Consider the following 20,962-nt stretch of genomic DNA (forward strand, 5'->3'; position numbering starts at 1 on the left):
TTACAGAAACTCCGAGCGGCAAAAAACCCAAAACAGTCACGTGTTTTTAAACTTTGACATTTAAACAAATAAACTGAAAACTGAGTTTGAGTTTAGATTTTTTTTCATCAGCCACATCAACAGAAAAAAAAAGAGACAACATTTAAAACCCAAATGACGCGCCTCTTTTGTTTTTTTTTTTTGTTGTTTTGCCGCTCAGAGCTTCTGTAGTTCTCAGTAAATGTTTGGTTTGATTTGAGCCTCGAGTCCGAGTCTTTAAATTTAATTCTGACAAACACTTTTGTTTTGAAACACTGAGACGATGTGTTCATGTGTCTCTGTCTCTGCTCTGACCCTGCTGCTGTTCTGACCCTGACCCTGCTGCTGTTCTGACCCTGACCCTGCTGCTGTTCTGACCCTGACCCTGCTGCTGTTCTGACTCTGACCCTGCTGCTGCTCTGACCCTGCTGCTGTTCAAACCTTTCGGCTGTTCAGAGGGCTACCCGGACTCGAACAGCGGTGAGTCGGACTCGGATCAGTCTGAAGTCCCGGAGCTGGACTCGGAGGTGGAGCAGGAGGCTCAGAGCGAGTTCCAGCGGCAGGTGAACAAGCAGGACCTGCCGGACCTGCCGCACCTGCCGCACGGCTCCGCCCGCCAACCGCCGCCCGCCTCAGGACTCCGCCTCAACTTCGTCCACGGGTAAATCACCTGTCAGTGTGGACACGGACCTGATGTAGTCCACTTTTGGTCCTGGTTCAGACCCGGTCCAGACCTGGTTTAGTCCTGGTTCAGACCTGGTCCAGACCTGGTTCAGACCTGGTTTAGTCCTGGTTCAGCCCTGGTTTAGTCCTGGTTCCCTTCAGACCTGGTTCAGACCTGGTTCAGACCTGGTTCAGACCTGGTTCAGACCTGGTCCTGGTTTAGTCCTGGTTCAGCCCTGGTTCAGACCTGGTCCTGGTTCAGACCTGGTTCAGACCTGGTTCAGCCTGGTTTCCTGGTTCAGACCTGGTTCAGACCTGGTTAGTCCTGGTTCAGACCTGGGTCAGACCTGGTTCAGACCTGGTTCAGCCCTGGTTTAGTCCTGGTTCAGACCTGGTTCAGACCTGGTTCAGACCTGGTCCAGACCTGGTCCAGACCTGGTTGTGGTTCTGTGGCAGGTTCCGGGGCTGGGACACGCGCTCGTGCCTGGTGTGGTGCCAGTCGGGGCTCGCGTTCCCGGCGGCGGCGCTTTGTGTCGTGTACGACCGAGTTCGACACACGCAGACGTTTTACCGAGGACACGACGACCTCGTCCTGAGCCTCACCGGGCACCCGTCCAAAGACCTGATCGCCTCCGGGCAGGTGAGCACCTGTCCTGGTCTAGACCTGGTTTAGACCTGGTTTAGACCTGGTTTAGTTCTGGTTTAGACCTGGTTAGTCCTAGTTTAGATCTGGTTCAATCCTGGTTTAGTCCTGGTTTAGTTCTGGTTCAGTTCTTTCAGTTTGAGGTTTGTTGTGTGAAAAATCTGTTCTTCTGGTAACAAACTCTGTCCCTGCACCTGTCCCTGCACACTGTCTGTCCCTGCACCTGCCTGTCCCTGCACCTGTCCCTGCACCTGTCCCTGTCCCTGCACCTGTCCCTGCACCTGTCCCTGCACCTGTCCCTGCACCTGTCCCTGCACCTGTCACCTGTCCCTGCCCTGTCCCTGCACCTGTCCCTGTCCCTGCACCTGTGCACCTGTCCCTGCACCTGTCCCTGCACCTGTCCCTGCACCTGTCCCTGCACCTGTCCCTGCCCCTGCACCTGTCCCTGTCCCTGCCCCTGTCCCTGCACCTGTCCCTGCACCTGTCCGTCAGGTGGGGCGAGACGCAGAGATCCACGTTTGGGACGTCCAGACCCTGAAGTGTTTGTCTCTGCTGAGAGGACGACACGAGCGCGGAGTCTGCTCCCTGGACTTCACTGGTGAGGGGGGGGACTGAACACCCGAATGTCTCTGAGGGGGGGACTGAACACCTGCATGTCTTTGAGGGGGGGACTGAACACCTGCATGTCTCTGGTGTCTCCTCAGTGGACGGGAGGAGTCTGGTCTCTGTGGGACTGGACGAGTGTCACAGCATCGTGATCTGGGACTGGAGACGAGGAGAATCACTCGCCCGGGCCAAGTGAGACCTGGTTTAGTCCTGGTTTAGACCCGGTTTAGACCCAGTTTAGTCCCGGTTTAGTCATGGTTTAGTTCTGGTTTAGACCTGGTTTAGTCCTGGTTTTGTTCTTGTTTAGTCCTGGTTTAGACCTGGTTTAGACCTGGTTTAGTCCTGGTTTAGTCCTGGTTTAGACTTGGTTTAGACCCGGTTTAGTCCTGGTTTAGTCCTGGTTTAGACCTGGTTTAGTTCTGGTTTAGTTCTTGTTTAGTCCTGGTTTAGACCTGGTTTAGTCCCGGTTTAGTTCTTGTTTAGTCCTGGTTTAGACCTGGTTTAGTCCCGGTTTAGTTCTTGTTTAGTCCTGGTTTAGTCCTGGTTTAGACCTGGTTTAGTCCGGGTTTAGTCCGGGTTTAGTCCTGGTTTAGTCCTGGTTTAGTCCTGGTTTAGTCCTGGTTTACCTGGTTTAGTCCTGGTTTAGTCCTGGTTTAGTCCTGGTTTAGTCCTGGTTTAGACCTGGTTTAGTCCTGGTTTAGTTTCCTGGTTTAGTCCTGGTTTAGTCCTGGTTTAGACCTGGTTTAGTCCTGGTTTAGTCCTAGGGTTTCCTGGTTTAGTCCTGGTTTAGTTTAGTCCTGGTTTAGTTTCCTGGTTTAGTCCTGGTTTAGTCCTGGTTTCTGTTTAGTCCTGGTTTAGACCTGGTTTAGTCCTGGTTTAGTTTAGTCCTGGTTTAGTCCTGGTTTAGTCCTGGTTTAGTCCTGGTTTAGTCCTGGTTTAGTCCTGGTTTAGTCCTGGTTTAGTCCTGGTTTAGTCCTGGTTTAGTCCTGGTTTAGTTTACCTGGTTTAGTCCTGGTTTAGTCCTGGTTTAGTCCTGGTTTAGTCCTGGTTTAGACCTGGTTTAGACCTGGTTTAGACCTGGTTTAGTCCTGGTTTAGTCCTGGTTTAGTCCTGGTTTAGTCCTGGTTTAGTCCTGGTTTAGTCCTGGTTTACCTGGTTTAGTCCTGGTTTAGTCCCTGGTTTAGTCCTGGTTTAGTCCTGGTTTAGTCCTGGTTTAGTCCTGGTTTAGTCCTGGTTTAGTCCTGGTTTAGTCCTGGTTTACCTGGTTTAGTCCTGGTTTAGTCCTGGTTTAGTCCTGGTTTAGTCCTGGTTTAGTCCTGGTTTAGACCTGGTTTAGTCCTGGTTTAGACCTGGTTTAGTCCTGGTTTAGTCCTGGTTTAGACCTGGTTTAGTCCTGGTTTAGTCCTGGTTTAGTCCGGGTTTATGAGGCTGTTCTGTTGCAGGGGTCACACCGACCGAGTTCTGGTCGTGAAGTCGAACCCGTTCAGAACCGACAAACTGGTCTCAGCCGGAACCAAACACATCAAGTTCTGGCAGCACTCTGGTAAGTCCCGGTCCAGTCCCGGTTCAGTCCTGGTTCAGTCCTGTTATAGTCCCAGTCCAGTCCTGTTATACTCCCGGTTCAGTCCCGGTTCAGTCCCAGTCTCTGTGTTGCAGGAGGGGGTCTGACGTCTCGGCGGGGGGTCTGGGGCTCTCGGAGGACTGAGACCCTCATGGCTCTGGTCTTTGGTCCGGCCGAGGACCTGGTCTTCTCCGGGTCCAGCTCCGGGGACGTGTTTCTGTGGAGAGACACCAGACTCACCAAGACCTTCAAGACCCACGATGGACCTGTGTTCAGCATCTGCCCCCTGGACCAGGTCCGGACCAGGACCGGGACTAAAACAGGACTAAGCTAAGACTAAACCAGGACTGGACTAAACAACATTTTGGACTGTTCTCAGACCTTTCGGCTGTTCTGTCCTCAGGGCTTCGTGAGCGGGGGGAAGGACGGAATCGTGGAACTTTGGGACCAAAAGTTTGAACGTTGCCTCAAGAGCTTCGCAATCAAGAGGTCCTCCCTGTCCCCGGCCTCCAAAGGTCAGACCCGGTTCAGATCCGGTTCAGACCCGGTTCAGACCCGGTTCAGATCCGGTTCAGACCCGGTTCAGATCCGGTTCAGATCCGGTTCAGACCGGTTCAGACCGGTTCAGATCCGGTTCAGATCCGGTTCAGACCCGGTTCAGATCCGGTTCAGACCCGGTTCACATTTGGTTCAGACCCGGTTCAGATTCGGTTCAGACCCGGTTCAGATCCGGTTCAGACCCGGTTCAGACCCGGTTCAGATCCGGTTCAGACCCGGTTTGTGTTGCAGGTTTGCTGTTGGAGGATAATCCATCCGTTCGCTCCGTCACTTTGGGACACGGACTCATTTTTGTTGGGACGAAAAACGGCGAGATTTTAGAGATCAACAAAACGGGCGCCGTCACACTGCTGCTGCAGGTCTGTACAGCTGAAAGGTTCTCCTGCTGCAGGCTGGGTGCAGTTTGGTCGTTAGACTGTGATTATGTTTCTGATTTACTTCATGAATATTTATGAGTTGTTTGGATGTATCGTTTTTGGGCTTTGAGTCAGTTTGTGTGAACAGGGACTGTGGATGTAGTCCGCTTTTAGACCGGGTTTAGACCTGGTTTAGTCCTGGTATAATTTCTGGGTTGAGCCGTCTGGCCTCCTCTCGTCCTTCTCAGGACGGTGGCTCCAAAGTCAAACTTCTGCTCAGGACAAAGACAGTGAGGAGCTCGGAGCCTGCAGCTTGATGGGTGTTTTTTTTTCTTCACTGCAAAAACGTTTGGTCAAAATGTAAAATCTAAACACTTGAATCTGTCAGAAAATGACGTAAAAGTCGAGAAATGAAGTGTCCGTGCAGCGAGATCATTTTACTGAACGAGTTCTCTGAAAATAAACCTCTGGACGAGAGTGAAGCGTCTCAGAAGTCGACCATAAATCTGAAAATAACAAAGAACCTGAGAGAAAGAAGTCTTAAAATCTTCCAGATCAGAAAAATTTGTTGAAGCGTTTTAGTGTTTTAGTTTTAACCGACCGCCTGCCCAGAGCTGGACAGGTCTGTACAGCTGAAAGGTGTGTGCTCCCCAGGGCCACATGGAGGGGGAGGTGTGGGGTTTGGCCGCTCACCCGCTGCTGCCCGTCTGCGCCACCGTCAGCGACGACAAGACGCTGCGGATCTGGGAACTGTCCACCAACCACAGGATGGTCGCCGTGCGCAAACTCAAGAAAGGTCTGACCCCCTGACCTCTGACCCCCTGACCCCCTGACCCCCTGACCCTCTGACCCTCTGCTCCTGTCGGTCCTGTCGGTCCTGAACAGCTGCGTGTTGTGGTTGTCCAGGGGGCCGTTGCTGTGCGTTCTCTCCCGATGGAAAGGCTCTGGCCGTGGGTTTGAGCGACGGCAGTTTCCTGGTGGTGAACGCCGACTCTCTGGAGGACATGGTCGGCTTCCACCACCGGAGGGCGCCCATCTCCGACATCCGCTTCTCCCCAGGTCAGTGTGCGGCTCGGGCCGGGACAGGAAGTGAGCGCGGCCGAGCACAGGCTCCATCCACTCTGGCTCCATTTCACTTTGTATTGACAAAACACGACCTTCCGTAAAATAACAAATACACGACGAGTTTCATTTCACCACCGGGTCCTTTTAAACGCAGCATAAACACTGAGTCTAACGCAGTCGAGTCTAACGCAGTCGAGTCTAACACAGTCGAGTCTAGGAGTCGAGTCTAACGCAGTCGAGTCCAGGAGTCGAGTCTAACACAGTCGAGTCTAACGCAGTCGAGTCCAGGAGTCGAGTCTAACACAGTCGAGTCTAACGCAGTCGAGTTCAGGAGTCGAGTCTAACACAGTCGAGTCTAACGCAGTCGATTCTAACACAGTTGAGTCTAACGCAGTCGAGTCTAACACAGTCGAGTCTAACGCAGTCGAGTTCAGGAGTCGAGTCTAACACAGTCGAGTCTAACGCAGTCAAGTCTAACGCAGTCAAGTCTAACACAGTCAAGTCTAACACAGTCGAGTCCAGGAGTCGAGTCTAACGCAGTCGAGTCCAGGAGTCGAGTCTAACACAGTCGAGTCTAACGCAGTCGAGTCTAACGCAGTCGAGTCTAACGCAGTCGAGTCTAACACAGTCGAGTCTTAACGCAGTCGAGTCTAACGCAGTCGAGTCTAACGCAGTCGAGTCTAACGCAGTCGAGTCTAACACAGTCGAGTCGTCTAAAGCAGTCAAGTCTAACGCAGTCGAGTCTAAAGCAGTCAAGTCTAACACTGTCGAGTCTAACGCAGTCGAGTCTAACGCAGTCGAGTCTAACGCAGTCGAGCCTAACGCAGTCGAGTCTAACGCAGTCGAGCCTAACGCAGTCGAGTCTAACGCAGTCGAGCCTAACGCAGTCGAGTCCAGGAGTCGAGTCTAACACAGTCGAGTCTAACGCAGTCGAGTCTAACACAGTCGAGTCTAAACGCAGTCGAGTCTAAAGCAGTCGAGTCTAACGCAGTCAAGTCTAACGCAGTCGAGTCTAACACTGTCGAGTCTAACGCAGTCGAGTCTAACGCAGTCGAGTCTAACGCAGTCGAGCTAACGCAGTCGAGTCTAACGCAGTCGAGCCTAACGCAGTCGAGTCCAGGAGTCGAGTCTAACACAGTCGAGTCTAACGCAGTCGAGTCTAAAGCAGTCGAGTCTAAAGCAGTCGAGTCTAACGCAGTCGAGTCTAACGCAGTCGAGTCTAACGCAGTCGAGCCTAACGCAGTCGAGTCTAACGCAGTCGAGTCTAACGCAGTCGAGTCTAACGCAGTCGAGCCTAACGCAGTCGAGTCGAGTCGAGTCACGCAGTCGAGCCTAACGCAGTCGAGTAACGCAGTCGAGCCTAACGTCCAGTCGAGTCTAACACAGTCGAGTCTAACGCAGTCGAGTCTCAGTCGAGTCTAACGCAGTCGAGTCTAGCAGTCGAGTCTAAAGCAGTCGAGTCTCGAGTCTAACGCAGTCGAGTCTAACGCAGTCGAGCCTAACAGTCGAGTCAGTCGAGTCAGTCTAACGCAGTCGAGTCTAACACAGTCGAGTCCAGGAGTCGAGTCTAAAGCAGTCGAGTCTAACGCAGTCGAGTCTAACGCAGTCGAGTCTAACGAGTCGAGTAACGAGTCGAGACTAACGCAGTCGAGTCTAACGCAGTCGAGTCTACGCAGTCGCGTCTAACGAGTCGAGTCTAACGCAGTCGAGTCTAACGCAGTTGAGTCTAACGCAGTCGAGTCAGGAGTCGAGTAACGCGTCAGTCCGAGCGAGTCTAACGCGAGTCTAACAGTCGAGTCTAACGCAAGTCAGTCGAGTCTAAACGCAGTCTCGCAGTCTAACGCAGTCGAGTCTAAACGCAGTCGAGTCTAACGCAGTCGAGCAGTCGAGTAACGCAGTCGAGTCTAAGCAGTCGAGTCTAACGCAGTCTAACGCAGTCGAGTCTAACGCAGTCGAGTCTAACGCAGTCGAGTCTAACGCAGTCGAGCCTAACGCAGTAACGCAGTCGAGTCTAACGCAGTCGAGCCTAACGCAGTCGAGTCCAGGAGTCGAGTCTAAAGCAGTCGAGTCTAACGCAGTCGAGTCTAACACAGTCGAGTCTAACGCAGTCGAGTCTAAAGCAGTCGAGTCTAAAGCAGTCGAGTCTAACGCAGTCGAGTCTAACGCAGTCGAGTCTAACGCAGTCGAGTCTAACGCAGTCTAACGAGTCGAGTCGAGTCTAACGCAGTCGCGTCTAACGCAGTCGAGTCTAACGCAGTCGAGTAACGCAGTTGAGTCTAACGCAGTCGAGTCCAGGAGTCGAGTTAACGCAGTCGAGTCCAGGAGTCGAGTCTAACGCAGTCGAGTCTAACACAGTCGAGTCTAACGCAGTCGAGTCTAAAGCAGTCGAGTCTAAAGCAGTCGAGTCTAACGCAGTCGAGTCTAACGCAGTCGAGTCTAACGCAGTCGAGACTAACGCAGTCGAGTCTAACGCAGTCGAGTCTAACGCAGTCGCGTCTAACGCAGTCGAGTCTAACGCAGTCGAGTCTAACGCAGTTGAGTCTAACGCAGTCGAGTCCAGGAGTCGAGTCTAACGCAGTCGAGTCCAGGAGTCGAGTCTAACGCAGTTGAGTCTTACACAGTCGAGCCTAACACAGTCGAGTCTAACACAGTCAAGTCCAGGAGTCGAGTCCGCTGTAAATTATAGTCAGACTGGTTAAAAGAATTTGAGGACCAGATTTTCCCAGTTTTGCTGAGAAAGATTTTTGTGAAGAAGAAATTAATCTCCTGGTCCAAGACACCACCTGGTCTCAAATAAAAGCCTGGTCTGTTAAGTGATAAAAACAAATAAATGCCTCGGATATTATTTGATGTTTTACATCCAGATATGAACATTAATAAACCTTTCATGTGTTCAGACTCTTAACCCTTTCGTGTGTTCAGACTCTTAAACCTTTCGTGTGTTCAGACTCTTAAACCTTTCGTGTGTTCAGACTCTTAAACCTTTCGTGTGTTCAGACTCTTAAACCTTTTGTGTGTTCAGACTCTTAAACCTTTCGTGTGTTCAGTCTCTCTTAAACCTTTCGTGTGTTCAGTCTCTTAAACCTTTCGTGTGTTCAGACTCTTAAACCTTTCGTGTGTTCAGTCTCTCTTAAACCTTTCGTGTGTTCAGTCTCTTAACCCTTTCGTGTGTTCAGTCTCTCTTAAACCTTTCGTGTGTTCAGTCTCTTAACCCTTTCGTGTGTTCAGACTCTTAAACCTTTCGTGTGTTCAGTCTCTTAAACCTTTCGTGTGTTCAGTCTCTTAACCCTTTCGTGTGTTCAGACTCTTAAACCTTTCGTGTGTTCAGTCTCTCTTAAACCTTTCGTGTGTTCAGTCTCTTAAACCTTTCGTGTGTTCAGTCTCTCTTAAACCTTTCGTGTGTTCAGTCTCTTAAACCTTTCGTGTGTTCAGTCTTAACCTTTCGTGTGTTCAAACTCTTAAACCTTTCGTGTGTTCAGACTCTCTAACCTTTCGTGTGTTCAGTCTCTTAAACCTTTCGTGTGTTCAGACTCTTAAACCTTTCGTGTGTTCAGACTCTTAACCCTTTCGTGTGTTCAGTCTCTTAACCCTTTCGTGTGTTCAGACTCTTAAACCTTTCGTGTGTTCAGTCTCTTAACCCTTTCGTGTGTTCAGACTCTTAACCCTTTCGTGTGTTCAGTCTCTTAACCCTTTCGTGTGTTCAGACTCTTAACCCCTTTCGTGTGTTCAGACTCTTAACCCTTTCGTGTGTTCAGTCTCTTAACCCTTTCGTGTGTTCAGACTCTTAACCCCTTCGTGTGTTCAGACTCTTAACCCCTTCGTGTGTTCAGACTCTCTTAACCCTTTCGTGTGTTCAGACTCTTAACCCTTTCGTGTGTTCAGTCTCTTAACCCTTTCGTGTGTTCAGACTCTTAAACCTTTCGTGTGTTCAGTCTCTTAACCCTTTCGTGTGTTCAGTCTCTTAACCCTTTCGTGTGTTCAGACTCTTAACCCCTTCGTGTGTTCAGACTCTTAACCCTTTCGTGTGTTCAGACTCTTAACCCCTTCGTGTGTTCAGACTCTTAACCCTTTCGTGTGTTCAGACTCGGGCAGGTATCTGGCCGTGGCGTCTCTGGACTCGTTCGTGGACATCTACAGCGTCCTGACGAGTAAACGAGTGGGCGTGTGCCGAGGAGCGGGGGGCGGAGTCACGCACCTGGACTGGGACTGTCGAGGTACTTCCTGTTCAGTTTAGAGCGCCCCCTGTGGTGAGTGAGTTGAGGTTAGAGCGCCCCCTGTGGTGAGTGAGTTGAGGTTAGAGCGCCCCCTGTGGTGAGTGAGTTGAGGTTCTGACGTGTTTCTGGTTTTTGAGGAAAACTTCTTCAGTTGAACACGACGACCAATCAACAACTTTTCTACGAAGCCCCGAGAGGAAAGAGACAGAACATCAGCCAATCAGAGGTGAGGACTAAACCAGGACTGAACCAGGACTAAACCAGGTCTAAACCAGGACTAAACCAGGTCTAAACCAGGACTAAACCAGGACACACAGACTCTGGGGGGAGGGGGGTTGAGTGTCTTGCCCAAGGACACAGCAGCAGTTTTCTGTTTGGACTCAGGTTCAGAGAATCTGAATCATTTTTGTTGAGTCGGCAAAAATTTTACACAAATTACAAAAAAAATAAAAAAGAAAAGAAAATCAAAACCTGAAAAAATGAAACAGAAACAAAATCTCATGAACTCAAATGAATAATGTGTAATAAATGTTTCATCACAAAACAGAAACAACGACGAAAAAAATACGAGTAGAAAAGTCGACGAGTGGACCTCGTCTGGACAGAATCGTCCTCGTCCTGGACCGGACCTGGACCAATAAACAAGAGCCTAAAAACACGTTTCCTTTGCTCAGTGAGTTTATTCATGGATCACGTCGTTTGTTTGTGTGAGTCGAGTCGAGTCGAGTCGTCGTGACCTGAAGTCCCCGAGTCCAGGGTCAGATGTTTCACTCCAGGTTCACGTCCAAGTGTCAGAGACTCAAATAACGAACAGAATTTACACGACATTTAGTCAGAAACTGAACCTGGACCAACGAACGCGACAGAGACGCGACCTGGACGACCTGGACGACCTGAAGTCCAGTGATGTTTAGTGAAGAGTGAAACGTCACGTGTCAAATCAAACTCCACATGTTCAGAAGCTCGTCTCCACCTGTAGATCACAAATAAAACCCTGAGAGAAAATCCCAGTCACCAGTTTAAACGTCGACTCTGATTCTTGTGGCTGAAGTTCCCGCTGATGTTTCTGTAGAAGAAGAAGTTCCTCCAGGAGCTCAGGACGTCTCCACATCGTCTGTTCCTCTTCACGTGTGAAGGTTGTAAAATAAAGAAAGTGAAAGTGAAAGATCCACACGTGAACGACTCGTGTCAAGTGTCGTTTGTTCCTCGTCGACCTTTGTGTCGTTCACCCATGAAAATCTGCACCAAGAAAAATCGTTTCGACAAAGTGTGAAGTGATTCAGTCAAACAACGACACATTTTTCCTGCTGGTGATTTTACACACGACTCCTGAAGAAACAGTCGCTCTGGCTCCCGAGCGCCTCCAGGACCCGAGCGCCTCCAGGACCCGAGCGCCTCCAGGACCCGAGCGCCTCCAGGACCCGAGCGCCTCCAGGACCCGAGCGCCTCCAGGACCCGACCACAGACGACCAGAAAAACTTTAAAAAGTCGAGAAACTTTAAAGTCCTAACCCTGAGTTTGTGTGAGGTTTTTATTGCTTTTGTAGGCGTTTGCGTTGAGTGTCGCCGTGGTAACCGCTGAACATTCTGCCGTAGACACACATGTAGGGGGCGCTGTAGCGGTGGGCTGTGTTTGTGGGAGGGCATCTGTTGTAAAGGTGTTTGCGTCCCTCAGGTGGAGAAGCTGCGCTGGGCGACGTGGAGCTGCGTCCTGGGGCCGGCGCTGGGCGGGGCCCCGGGGCCCGCGACCCTCAACGCCGCCGCCGTGACCTCTGACCTCTCCCTCCTCGCCACCGGAGACGCCCTGGGATCCATACGACTCTACGACCACCGCACGGTGAACCGGGACTAGACCAGGACTAAACCTGGACTAGACCGGGACTAGACCGGGACTAGACCGGGACCGGGACTAGACCGGGACTAGACCGGGACTAGACCGGGACTAGACCGGGACTAGACCAGGACTAGACCGGGACTAGACCGGGACTAGACCGGGACTAAACCAGGACTAAACCGGGACTAAACCAGGACTAAACCTGGACTAGACCGGGACTAGACCAGGACTAAACCAGGATTAAACCAGGACTAGACCAGAACTAGACCGGGACTAAACCAGGTCTGAACTAGGTCTGTTTTCCCGTGGTTGTGCGCAGGCTCCGGCGGCAACAGCGGTGGCGGCGGGTGCGGCAGGTGCGGCAGGTGCGGGAGCGGCGCGGTGCAGGAGGTACGGCGCTCACGGTGCGATGGTGGCGAACGTGCGATGGACCAATGACGACGCGGCGCTGCTGTCTGTGGGCGGAGCCGACGCCGCGCTCATGATGTGGACCCGAGACTCCGCCCCCTCCAGAGACGGACACGCCCCCGACAGCGAGGACTCCGACCCCGACCCCGACGGAGGCACGACAGATGCCCTTTCACACACCCTCATGTGTGTCCGGTCCCTCCTCGTGTGTGTCAGGTCCCTCCACGTGTGTGTCAGGTCCCTCCACGTGTGTGTCAGGTCCCTCCACGTGTGTGTCAGGTCCCTCCTCGTGTGTGTCAGGTCCCTCCTCGTGTGTGTCAGGTCCCTCACGTGTGTGTCAGGTCCTCCTCGTGTGTGTGTCAGGTCCCTCCCCGTGTGTGTCAGGTCCCTCCTCGTGTGTGTCAGGTCCTCCTCGTGTGTGTCAGGTCCTCCCCGTGTGTGTCAGGTCCTCCTCGTGTGTGTCAGGTCCCTCCTCGTGTGTGTCAGGTCCCTCCTCGTGTGTGTCAGGTCCCTCCTCGTGTGTGTCAGGTCCCTCCTCGTGTGTGTCAGGTCCCTCCTCGTGTGTGTCAGGTCCCTCCCGTGTGTGTCAGGTCCCTCCTCGTGTGTGTCAGGTCCCTCCTCGTGTGTGTCAGGTCCCTCCACGTGTGTGTCAGGTCCCTCCACGTGTGTGTCAGGTCCTCTCGTGTGTCGGTCCCTCCACGTGTGTGTCAGGTCCTCCACGTGTGTGTCAGGGCCCTCCACGTGTGTGTCAGGGCCCTCCACGTGTGTGTCAGGGCCCTCCACGTGTGTGTCAGGGCCCTCCACGTGTGTGTCAGGTCCTCCACGTGTGTGTCAGGGCCCTCCACGTGTGTGTCGGTCCTCCACGTGTGTGTCAGGGCCCTCCACGTGTGTGTCAGGGCCCTCCACGTGTGTGTCAGGTCCCTCCTCGTGTGTGTCAGGTCCCTCCTCGTGTGTGTCAGGTCCCTCTCTTCTCAGAATGTTCCTGATTAAAGTTTTACTCTCAGGCTACGACAGCGACGTTTCCTGGGAGCGAACGCTGGACTTTGGGACCAAAGTCCAGACCAAGATCCAGACCAGACCTCTGCTCCAAGAACCGACTCTGGACCAGGACAGGTACCAGGACTGAACCAGGACTAAACCAGGACTAGACCAGGATTGAACCAGGACTAAAACAGGACTGAATCAGGACTAAACCAGGATTGAACCAGGACTAAAACAGGACTGAATCAGGACTAAACCAGGACTGAACCAGGACTAAACCAGGTCTAGACCAGGTCTCGTCCTCTGGGTCTTGTTGGTCTGAACATGTGAAGTTCTTGTTGTTCCTCAGAGCTGCTGTGAGTCGAGCGGCTCCTCTGCCCCAGAAACTGCTCACGACCAACACGTCCAAGAAGAAACCAGTGCAGGTACGAGACCCCGCCCCCTCACACAGACCCCGCCCCCTCACACAGACCCCGCCCCCTCACAGACAGAGCTCTGTGTTAAGAGTGAAGTTTATTTCTGTGTCGACTCTTCACACTTTGTCGTTTTGTTGCCGTCGTCTTTGATTTCTGGATCTGTGTCGAGGTCGATGAGCCGCCAAAACAGACACACAATATGTGTCCATTCACATAAACGTGTGTCTGTGTGCACCACCTGCACACGTCTAATGTGTGAAAAGTTTCACATGAACCAACAACACGACAGAAACACAGAACAGACTGAACATCAGCACCCCTCTGACACAGAGAGAACACCCCTCTGACACACAGAGAGAACACCCCTCTGACACAGAGAGAACACCCCTCTGACACAGAGAGAACACCCTCTGTCACAGAGAGAACACCCCTCTGTGTCACAGAGAGAACCCCTCTGACACAGAGAGAACACCCCTCTGTCAACAGAGAGAACACCCCTCTGTCACAGAGAGAACACCCTCTGACACAGAGAGAACACCCCTCTGTCACAGAGAGAACACCCCTCTGACACAGAGAGAACACCCCTCTGACACAGAGAGAACACCCCTCTGTCTGTCACACAGAGAGAACACCCCTCTGACACAGAGAGACACAGAGAGAACACCCCTCTGTCACACAGAGAGAACACCCTCTGACACAGAGAGAACACCCCTCTGTCACAGAGAGAACACCCCTCTCACACAGAGAGACACACAGAGAGAACACCCCTCTGTCACAGAGAGAACACCCCTCTGACACAGAGAGAACACCCCTCTGACACACACAGAGAACACCCTCTGTCACAGAGAGAACACCCCTCTGTCAGAGAGAACACAGAGAGAACACCCCTCTGACACAGAGAGAACACCCCTCTGACACAGAGAGAACACCCCTCTGTCACAGAGAGAACACCCCTCTGTCACACAGACACAGAGAGAACACCCCTCTGACACAGAGAGAGAACACCCCTCTGTCACAGAGAGAACACCCCTCTGACACAGAGAGAACACCCCTCTGACACAGAGAGAACACCCCTCTGACACAGAGAGAACACCCCCTCTGACACAGAGAGAACACCCCTCTGACACACAGACAGAGAGAACACCCCTCTGACACAGAGAGAACACCCCTCTGACACAGAGAGAACACCCCTCTGACACAGATACAGAGAGAACACCCCTCTGACACACAGAGAGAACACCCCTCTGACACACAGAGAGAACACCCCTCTGTCACACAGAGAGAACACCCCTCTGTCACAGAGAGAACACCCCTCTGTCACAGAGAGAACACCCCTCTGACACAGAGAGAACACCCCTCTGTCACAGAGAGAGAACACACCCCTCTGAACACACAGAGAGAACACCCCTCTGTCACAGAGAGAACACCCCTCTGACACAGACACAGAGAGAACACCCCTCTGACACAGAGAGAACACCCCTCTGTCACACAGAGAGAACACCCTCTGACACAGAGAGAACACCCCTCTGTCACAGAGAGAACACCCCTCTGACACACAGAGAGAACACCCCTCTGTCACAGAGAGAAACACCCCTCTGTCACAGAGAGAACACCCCTCTGTCACACAGAGAGAACACCCCTCTGTCACACAGAGAGAGAACACCCCTCTGACACAGAGAGAACACCCCTCTGACACAGAGAGAACACCCCTCTGTCACACAGAGAGAACACCCTCTGACACACAGAGAGAACACCCCTCTGACACAGAGAGAAACCCCCTCTGTCACAGAGAGAACACCCCTCTGTCACAGAGAGAACACCCCTCTGACACAGAGAGGAACACCCCTCTGACACAGAGAGAGAACACCCCTCTGTCACACAGAGAGAACACCCCTCTGACACAGAGAGAACACCCCTCTGACACAGAGAGAACACCCCTCTGACACAGAGAGAACACCCCTCTGTCACAGAGAGAACACCCCTCTGTCACAGAGAGAACACCCTCTGTCACACAGAGAGAACACCCCTCTGTCACACAGAGAGAACACCCTCTGTCACACAGAGAGAACACCCCTCTGACACACAGAGAGAACACCCCTCTGACACAGAGAGAACACCCCTCTGTCACAGAGAGAACACCCCTCTGTCACAGAGAGAACACCCCTCTGTCACAGAGAGAGAACACCCCTCTGACACAGAGAGAACACCCCTCTGTCACACAGAGAGAACACCCCTCTGACACAGAGAGAACACCCCTCTGTCACAGAGAGAACACCCCTCTGACACAGAGAGAACACCCTCTGTCACACAGAGAGAACACCCCTCTGACACAGAGAGAGAACACCCCTCTTGACACCCCTCTGTCACAGAGAGAGAACAGAGAGACCCCTCTGACACAGAGAGAGAACACCCCTCTGTCACAGAGAGAACACCCCTCTGACACAGAGAGAACACCCCTCTGTCACAGAGAGAACACCCCTCTGTCACAGAGAGAACACTCATGTTCCACTGAGTCCAACACAAACTGAACCACATCAGACACAAGAAACAACTGTTTTTATCACACATTAGTTTATGTAAATGAATCATGTGATTTAACGTTTAGTTTGAGTCAAACAGAAACAAATGTGTCAAAGTTGAATTAAACTCATTTTTACTCAGTGTTAAATGAAAGTAAAAAAAAGTGGAGAACAGGAAGTGTGTGAAGAGCCGAGGCACAGACGACCAATCACAGCCCTGATCGTCTGTGTCGTTTTGATGCGTCGTTAGAAAATTTGTGAGGTGCACGTCGTCGACGCAGACGATTTGACACTCGACCGTAAATTGGCCTCGACTGTGGCAGAGCTGTCGTCCTCCCTGTCACAGGGAGGTTGTGGGTTAGACTCTGGTGTGTGTGTGTTTGGGTTTGTGGACGACTGTGGACGACTGTGAGGACGACTGTGGACGACTGTGTGGACGACTGTGGACGACGTGTGGACGACTGTGACGACTGTGTGGACGACTGTGTGGACGACTGTGTGGACGACTGTGGACGACTGTGTGGACGACTGTGACTGTGAGGACGACTGTGAGGACGACTGTGTGGACGACTGTGTGGACGACTGTGAGGACGACTGTGAGGACGACTGTGTGGACGACTGTGAGGACGACTGTGTGGACGACTGTGTGGACGACTGTGAGGACGACTGTGTGGACGACTGTGTGGACGACTGTGAGGATGAGCAGGGTTGTTGGACTATTGTTGTTATTGTTGTTGTTGTTGTCGTCGCAGGAGCTGATCCTGGAGCACGTGTTCGGATACCGAGGACTCGACTGTCGGAACAACCTGCACTTCCTGAGCGAGTCCCTGGACCTGGTGCTGCACACGGCTCGAGTCGCCATCGTCCAGAACCTCTCCTCAGGTCAGAACGTGACCGGGCTCCACGCGCTCTGGCTCCTGCTCAGTTTGTGTGTAAAAACTGTGGCCCCTCCCTCTGTACCTGCTGCTCCTGATCCTGATCCTGATCCTGGTCCTGATCCTGGTCCTGATCCTGATCCTGATCCTGGTCTGTTTTTGTTTCAGGGACTCAGAGCTTTTACCTGGAGCACACAGACGACATCCTGAGTCTCACCGTGAACCAACATCCCAAATACTCCAACGTGATTGCCACCGGACAGGGAGGTACTGAACCAGGACTGAACCGGGACTGAACCGGGACTGAACCGGGACTAAACCGGGAACCGGGAACCGGGACTGAACCGGGACTAAACCGGGACTGACTGAACCGGGACTGAACCGGGACTAAACCGGGACTGAACCGGGACTAAACCGGGACTAAACCGGGACTGAACCGGGACTAAACCGGGACTGAACCGGGAGTGAACCGGGACTAAACCAGGACGCTGTTTCTTTGTTTTTCACCAGTATGTTTTGTTTGTTTCTGTTGCTTCCTGAAGGAGACTCGACTGTGGCTCCAGGTAAGGCTCACCTGTGCACAAGCCCCGCCCCATTTAGCACAAGTCCCGCCCCTATCACATTCAAACACTTAAAGTCTCTTTCTGTTCTTGTTCAAATTCAGAAGCTTCAGGTGAGTCATTTTACACTTTTCTGTGTTTGAACCTTGCAGGTGTTCAGATGTATGTTGTGTGTTGGACCTTGCAGGTGCTCAGGTGTGTGTTGGACCTTGCAGGTGTTCAGGTGTGTGTGTTTGAATCTTGCAGGTGTTCAGGTGTGTTGTGTGTTGGACCTTGCAGGTGTTTGGGTGTGTGTTATGTGTTGGACCTTGCAGGTGTTCAGGTGTGTGTTGTGTGTTGGACCTTGCAGGTGCTCAGGTGTGTTGTGTGCTGGACCTTGCAGGTGTTCAGGTGTGAATTGTGTGTTGGACCTTGCAGGTGTTCGGGTGTGTGTTATGTGTTGGACCTTGCAGGTGTTCAGGTGTGTGTTGTGTGTTGGACCTTGCAGGTGCTCAGATCCGGGTGTGGGAGGCAGGTTCGAAGTCGACCCTGTCGGTGTTGCGGTGTCGTCATGGAAACGGCGTCGGCTCCTTGAACTTCAGCGCGACGGGGAAACTGCTCCTGTCGGTGGGACTGGACCCGGAGCAAACGCTGACGGTGTGGCGCTGGCAAGAAGGTACGACCGCGACCGAGACTGCGACCGCCACCGCACCCACGACCGCGAAAACAACCGCACCCATGGGGGGAGGACACAGTGGCGGGCACAGTGGCGGGCACAGTGGCGGGCACAGTGGCGGGCACAGTGGCGGGCACAGAGACAGGCACAGGGGCGGGCACAGGGGGTGGGCACAGACGGGCACAGGGGGCGGGCACAGGGGGCGGGCACAGTGGCGGGCACAGGGGGCGGGCACGGCGGGCACAGTGGCGGGCACAGTGGGCGGGCACAGAGACAGGCACAGGGGGCGGGCACAGGGGGCGGGCACAGACGGGCACAGGGGGCGTGTCTGATGGCTTCTGTGCCGCAGGTTCCGTGGCGGCGAGCAGAGGCGGGCACCGGGAGCGGGTGTTCGTGGCAGAGTTTCGCCCGGACTCAGAATCGCGCTTCGTCTCCGTCGGCGTCAAACACGTGAAGTTCTGGAGCGTCGTGGGCGGAGCTTTGATCTACAAGAAAGGACAGATCGCCGGCGTGGGCGGAGCCAAGAACCAGACCATGCTGGCGCTCGCCTTCGGAGCCGTGAGTCCTCACGACCTCATGACAAATCTGACCCGGATTTAAAAAACTGTTCCAGACTTAGTCCTGGTCTAGTCCCGGTTTTAGTCCTGGTTTTAGACCCGGGTTAGTCCCAGCTTAGTCCTGGTCTAGACTTCTTCTGACCTGGTGTGGAGCAGGATTGTGTTTTGGAGGGTCTAGAGGCTCTTTGAGGTTCTGGTCCTGGTGGTCCTCATAGTCCTGGAGGTTTTGGTGGTTCTTCTGGTTCTTGTGGTTCTTTTGGTCCTGATGTTCCTGATGTTCCTCATGTTCCTCATGTTCTTGGTGTTGTTCCTCCTCAGAACAGCGTGACCTTCACGGGGGCGCTCAGTGGAGACGTGTACGTGTGGAGGGAGCATCTTCTGGAGCGTGTGGTGGAGAAGGCTCACAGCGGCCCCATCTTCAGCATGTTCACCAGCCTCAGCGACGGACTCATCGTCAGTCCATCGTCACCTGGTTTAGCGTTCCAACCTGGTTTAGTCCTGGTTTAGTTTAGACCTGGTTTAGTCCTGGTTTAGTTTACCTGGTTTAGTCCGTTTAGACCTGGTTTAGTTTACCTGGTTTAGACCTGGTTTAGACCTGGTTTAGTCCTGGTTTAGAGTCCTGGTTTAGTTTAGACCTGGTTTAGTCCTGGTTTAGTCCTGGTTTAGACCTGGTTTAGACCTGGTTTAGTCCTAGTTTAGACCTGGTTTAGTCCTGGTCCTTGATGACAGCACACACACACACACACACACACAGATCTTCAGCTGTGTGAGATTAAAAAGCCCCTGGTCCTGGTTTATGGTCCTGGTTCTGGTCCTGGTCCTGGTCCTGGTCCTGGCCCTGGTCCTGGTCCTGGCCCTGGCCCTGGTCCTGGTCCTGGTCTTGATCCTGGTCCTGGTCTGTTTCAGGTCTTCAGAGGGAGGAGCGGTGAAACTTTGGGACCAGGAGATGAAGCGATGTCGAGTGTTTCATCTGGAGACTGGAAAACCCGAGAACGTCCGCTCAGTCTGCAGAGGGAACGTGAGTCCTCCAGACCGAGACCGGGTCTAGACCGGGTCTAGACCAGGTTTAGATCGGGTTTTGACTTGGTTTAGACCGGGTTAAGTCCAGGCTCGAAGTCCAAAACCCAAAACTTGTCTTTAAAAAAACATCAAGAAAAACAAAGAATAACAAACAGTAACAGAGACGGAGAAACTCTGTTCTGTTTCTGTTCAGAACCGACGATGAACCAAAAACCCAGAGATTTTACAAAACGACAAAATATTTAAATGAAAAAACAAAAAACTTTAAAAAATCTGTTAAACTTCAACAAAACGACATTAATCAATTTATCACATTAAACATTAAAACCCAACCACAACTGCAGTCCTGGTCTAGTCCTGGTTTAGTCCTGGTCTAGTCCTGGTCTAGTCCTGGTCTAGTCCTGGTCTAGTCCTGGTTTAGTCCTGGTCTAGTCCTGGTCTAGTCCTGGTCTAGTCCTGGTCTAGTCCTGATCTAGTCCTGGTCCTGGTCTAGTCCTGGTTTAGTCCTGGTCTAGTCCTGGTTAGTCCTTAGTCCTGGTTTAGTCCTGGTCTAGTCCTGGTTTAGTCCTGGTCTAGTCTGGTTTAGTCCTGGTCTAGTCCTGGTCTAGTCCTGGTTTAGTCCTGGTCTAGTCCTGGTTAGTCCTGGTCTAGTCTGTTTAGTCTGGTCTAGTCTAGTCCTGGTTTAGTCCTGGTCTAGTCCTGGTTTAGTCCTGGTCTAGTCCTGGTCTAGTCCTGGTTTAGTCCTGTCTAGTCTGGTCTAGTCCTGGTCTAGTCCTGTCTAGTCCTGGTTTTAGTCCTGGTCTAGTCCTGGTCTAGTCCTGGTCTAGTCCTGGTCTAGTCCTGGTCTAGTCCTGGTCTAGTCCTGGTTTAGTCCTGGTCTAGTCCTGGTCTAGTCCTGGTCTAGTCCTGGTCTAGTCCTGGTCTAGTCCTGGTCTAGTCCTGGTTTAGTCCTGGTCTAGTCCTGGTTTAGTCCTGGTCTAGTCCTGGTTTAGTCCTGGTCTAGTCCTGGTTTAGTCCTGGTCTTTAGTCCTGGTCTAGTCCTGGTCTAGTCCTGGTCTAGTCCTGGTTTAGTCCTGGTCTAGTCCTGGTCTAGTCCTGGTCTAGTCCTGGTTTAGTCCTGGTCTGTTTCAGGGCAGGATCCTGGTCGGGACGAGGGACGGTGACGTCGTTGAACTCGGGGAGAAAAACTCGACGTCGAACGTGCTCCTGACCGGACTCGGCGCCGCCCCCGTGTCCGGCCCCGGTACGACGCCGTCTGTGGCCCCTCCCCCTGTGGGCGGGGCCGCGGCGGTGGGCGGGGTCTGGGGCCTGGACACTCATCCAATCAGAGAGCTCCTGGCGACGACCGGAGACGACGCCGCGCTGAGGATCTGGGACCTCAGCGAGAAGGTTTGCATGTTCTGCATGTGTGTGTAGTTTGTGTAGTTTGCATGTTCTGCGTGTGTGTGTAGTTT

General features: G+C 52.7%; 1 protein-coding gene across 1 annotated transcript in view; it reads left to right on the forward strand.

Annotated features, from left to right (window-relative positions):
• Positions 1 to 20,962, forward strand: part of LOC110173978 (echinoderm microtubule-associated protein-like 6) — a 43,978-nt gene that overhangs the window by 18,329 nt on the left and 4,687 nt on the right. Inside the window, exons 13-35 of the mRNA XM_055158533.1 lie at positions 475 to 679; positions 1,138 to 1,321; positions 1,817 to 1,922; positions 2,029 to 2,122; positions 3,373 to 3,473; positions 3,587 to 3,786; positions 3,895 to 4,006; positions 4,281 to 4,408; positions 5,060 to 5,201; positions 5,312 to 5,464; positions 9,553 to 9,684; positions 9,822 to 9,910; positions 11,359 to 11,515; positions 11,892 to 12,080; positions 12,930 to 13,038; positions 13,256 to 13,331; positions 16,594 to 16,723; positions 16,885 to 16,992; positions 17,767 to 17,931; positions 18,281 to 18,489; positions 18,807 to 18,952; positions 19,395 to 19,506; positions 20,640 to 20,897. Coding sequence (XP_055014508.1) covers positions 475 to 679; positions 1,138 to 1,321; positions 1,817 to 1,922; positions 2,029 to 2,122; positions 3,373 to 3,473; positions 3,587 to 3,786; positions 3,895 to 4,006; positions 4,281 to 4,408; positions 5,060 to 5,201; positions 5,312 to 5,464; positions 9,553 to 9,684; positions 9,822 to 9,910; positions 11,359 to 11,515; positions 11,892 to 12,080; positions 12,930 to 13,038; positions 13,256 to 13,331; positions 16,594 to 16,723; positions 16,885 to 16,992; positions 17,767 to 17,931; positions 18,281 to 18,489; positions 18,807 to 18,952; positions 19,395 to 19,506; positions 20,640 to 20,897 — 3,305 coding nt within the window. The remainder of the gene's footprint in view (positions 1 to 474; positions 680 to 1,137; positions 1,322 to 1,816; positions 1,923 to 2,028; positions 2,123 to 3,372; positions 3,474 to 3,586; positions 3,787 to 3,894; positions 4,007 to 4,280; positions 4,409 to 5,059; positions 5,202 to 5,311; positions 5,465 to 9,552; positions 9,685 to 9,821; positions 9,911 to 11,358; positions 11,516 to 11,891; positions 12,081 to 12,929; positions 13,039 to 13,255; positions 13,332 to 16,593; positions 16,724 to 16,884; positions 16,993 to 17,766; positions 17,932 to 18,280; positions 18,490 to 18,806; positions 18,953 to 19,394; positions 19,507 to 20,639; positions 20,898 to 20,962) is intronic.

This window comes from Boleophthalmus pectinirostris, unplaced genomic scaffold (genome assembly GCF_026225935.1).
Source record: "Boleophthalmus pectinirostris isolate CB_2022bp ecotype Guang Dong unplaced genomic scaffold, ASM2622593v1 HiC_scaffold_22, whole genome shotgun sequence".
Lineage (NCBI taxonomy): Eukaryota > Metazoa > Chordata > Actinopteri > Gobiiformes > Gobiidae > Boleophthalmus > Boleophthalmus pectinirostris.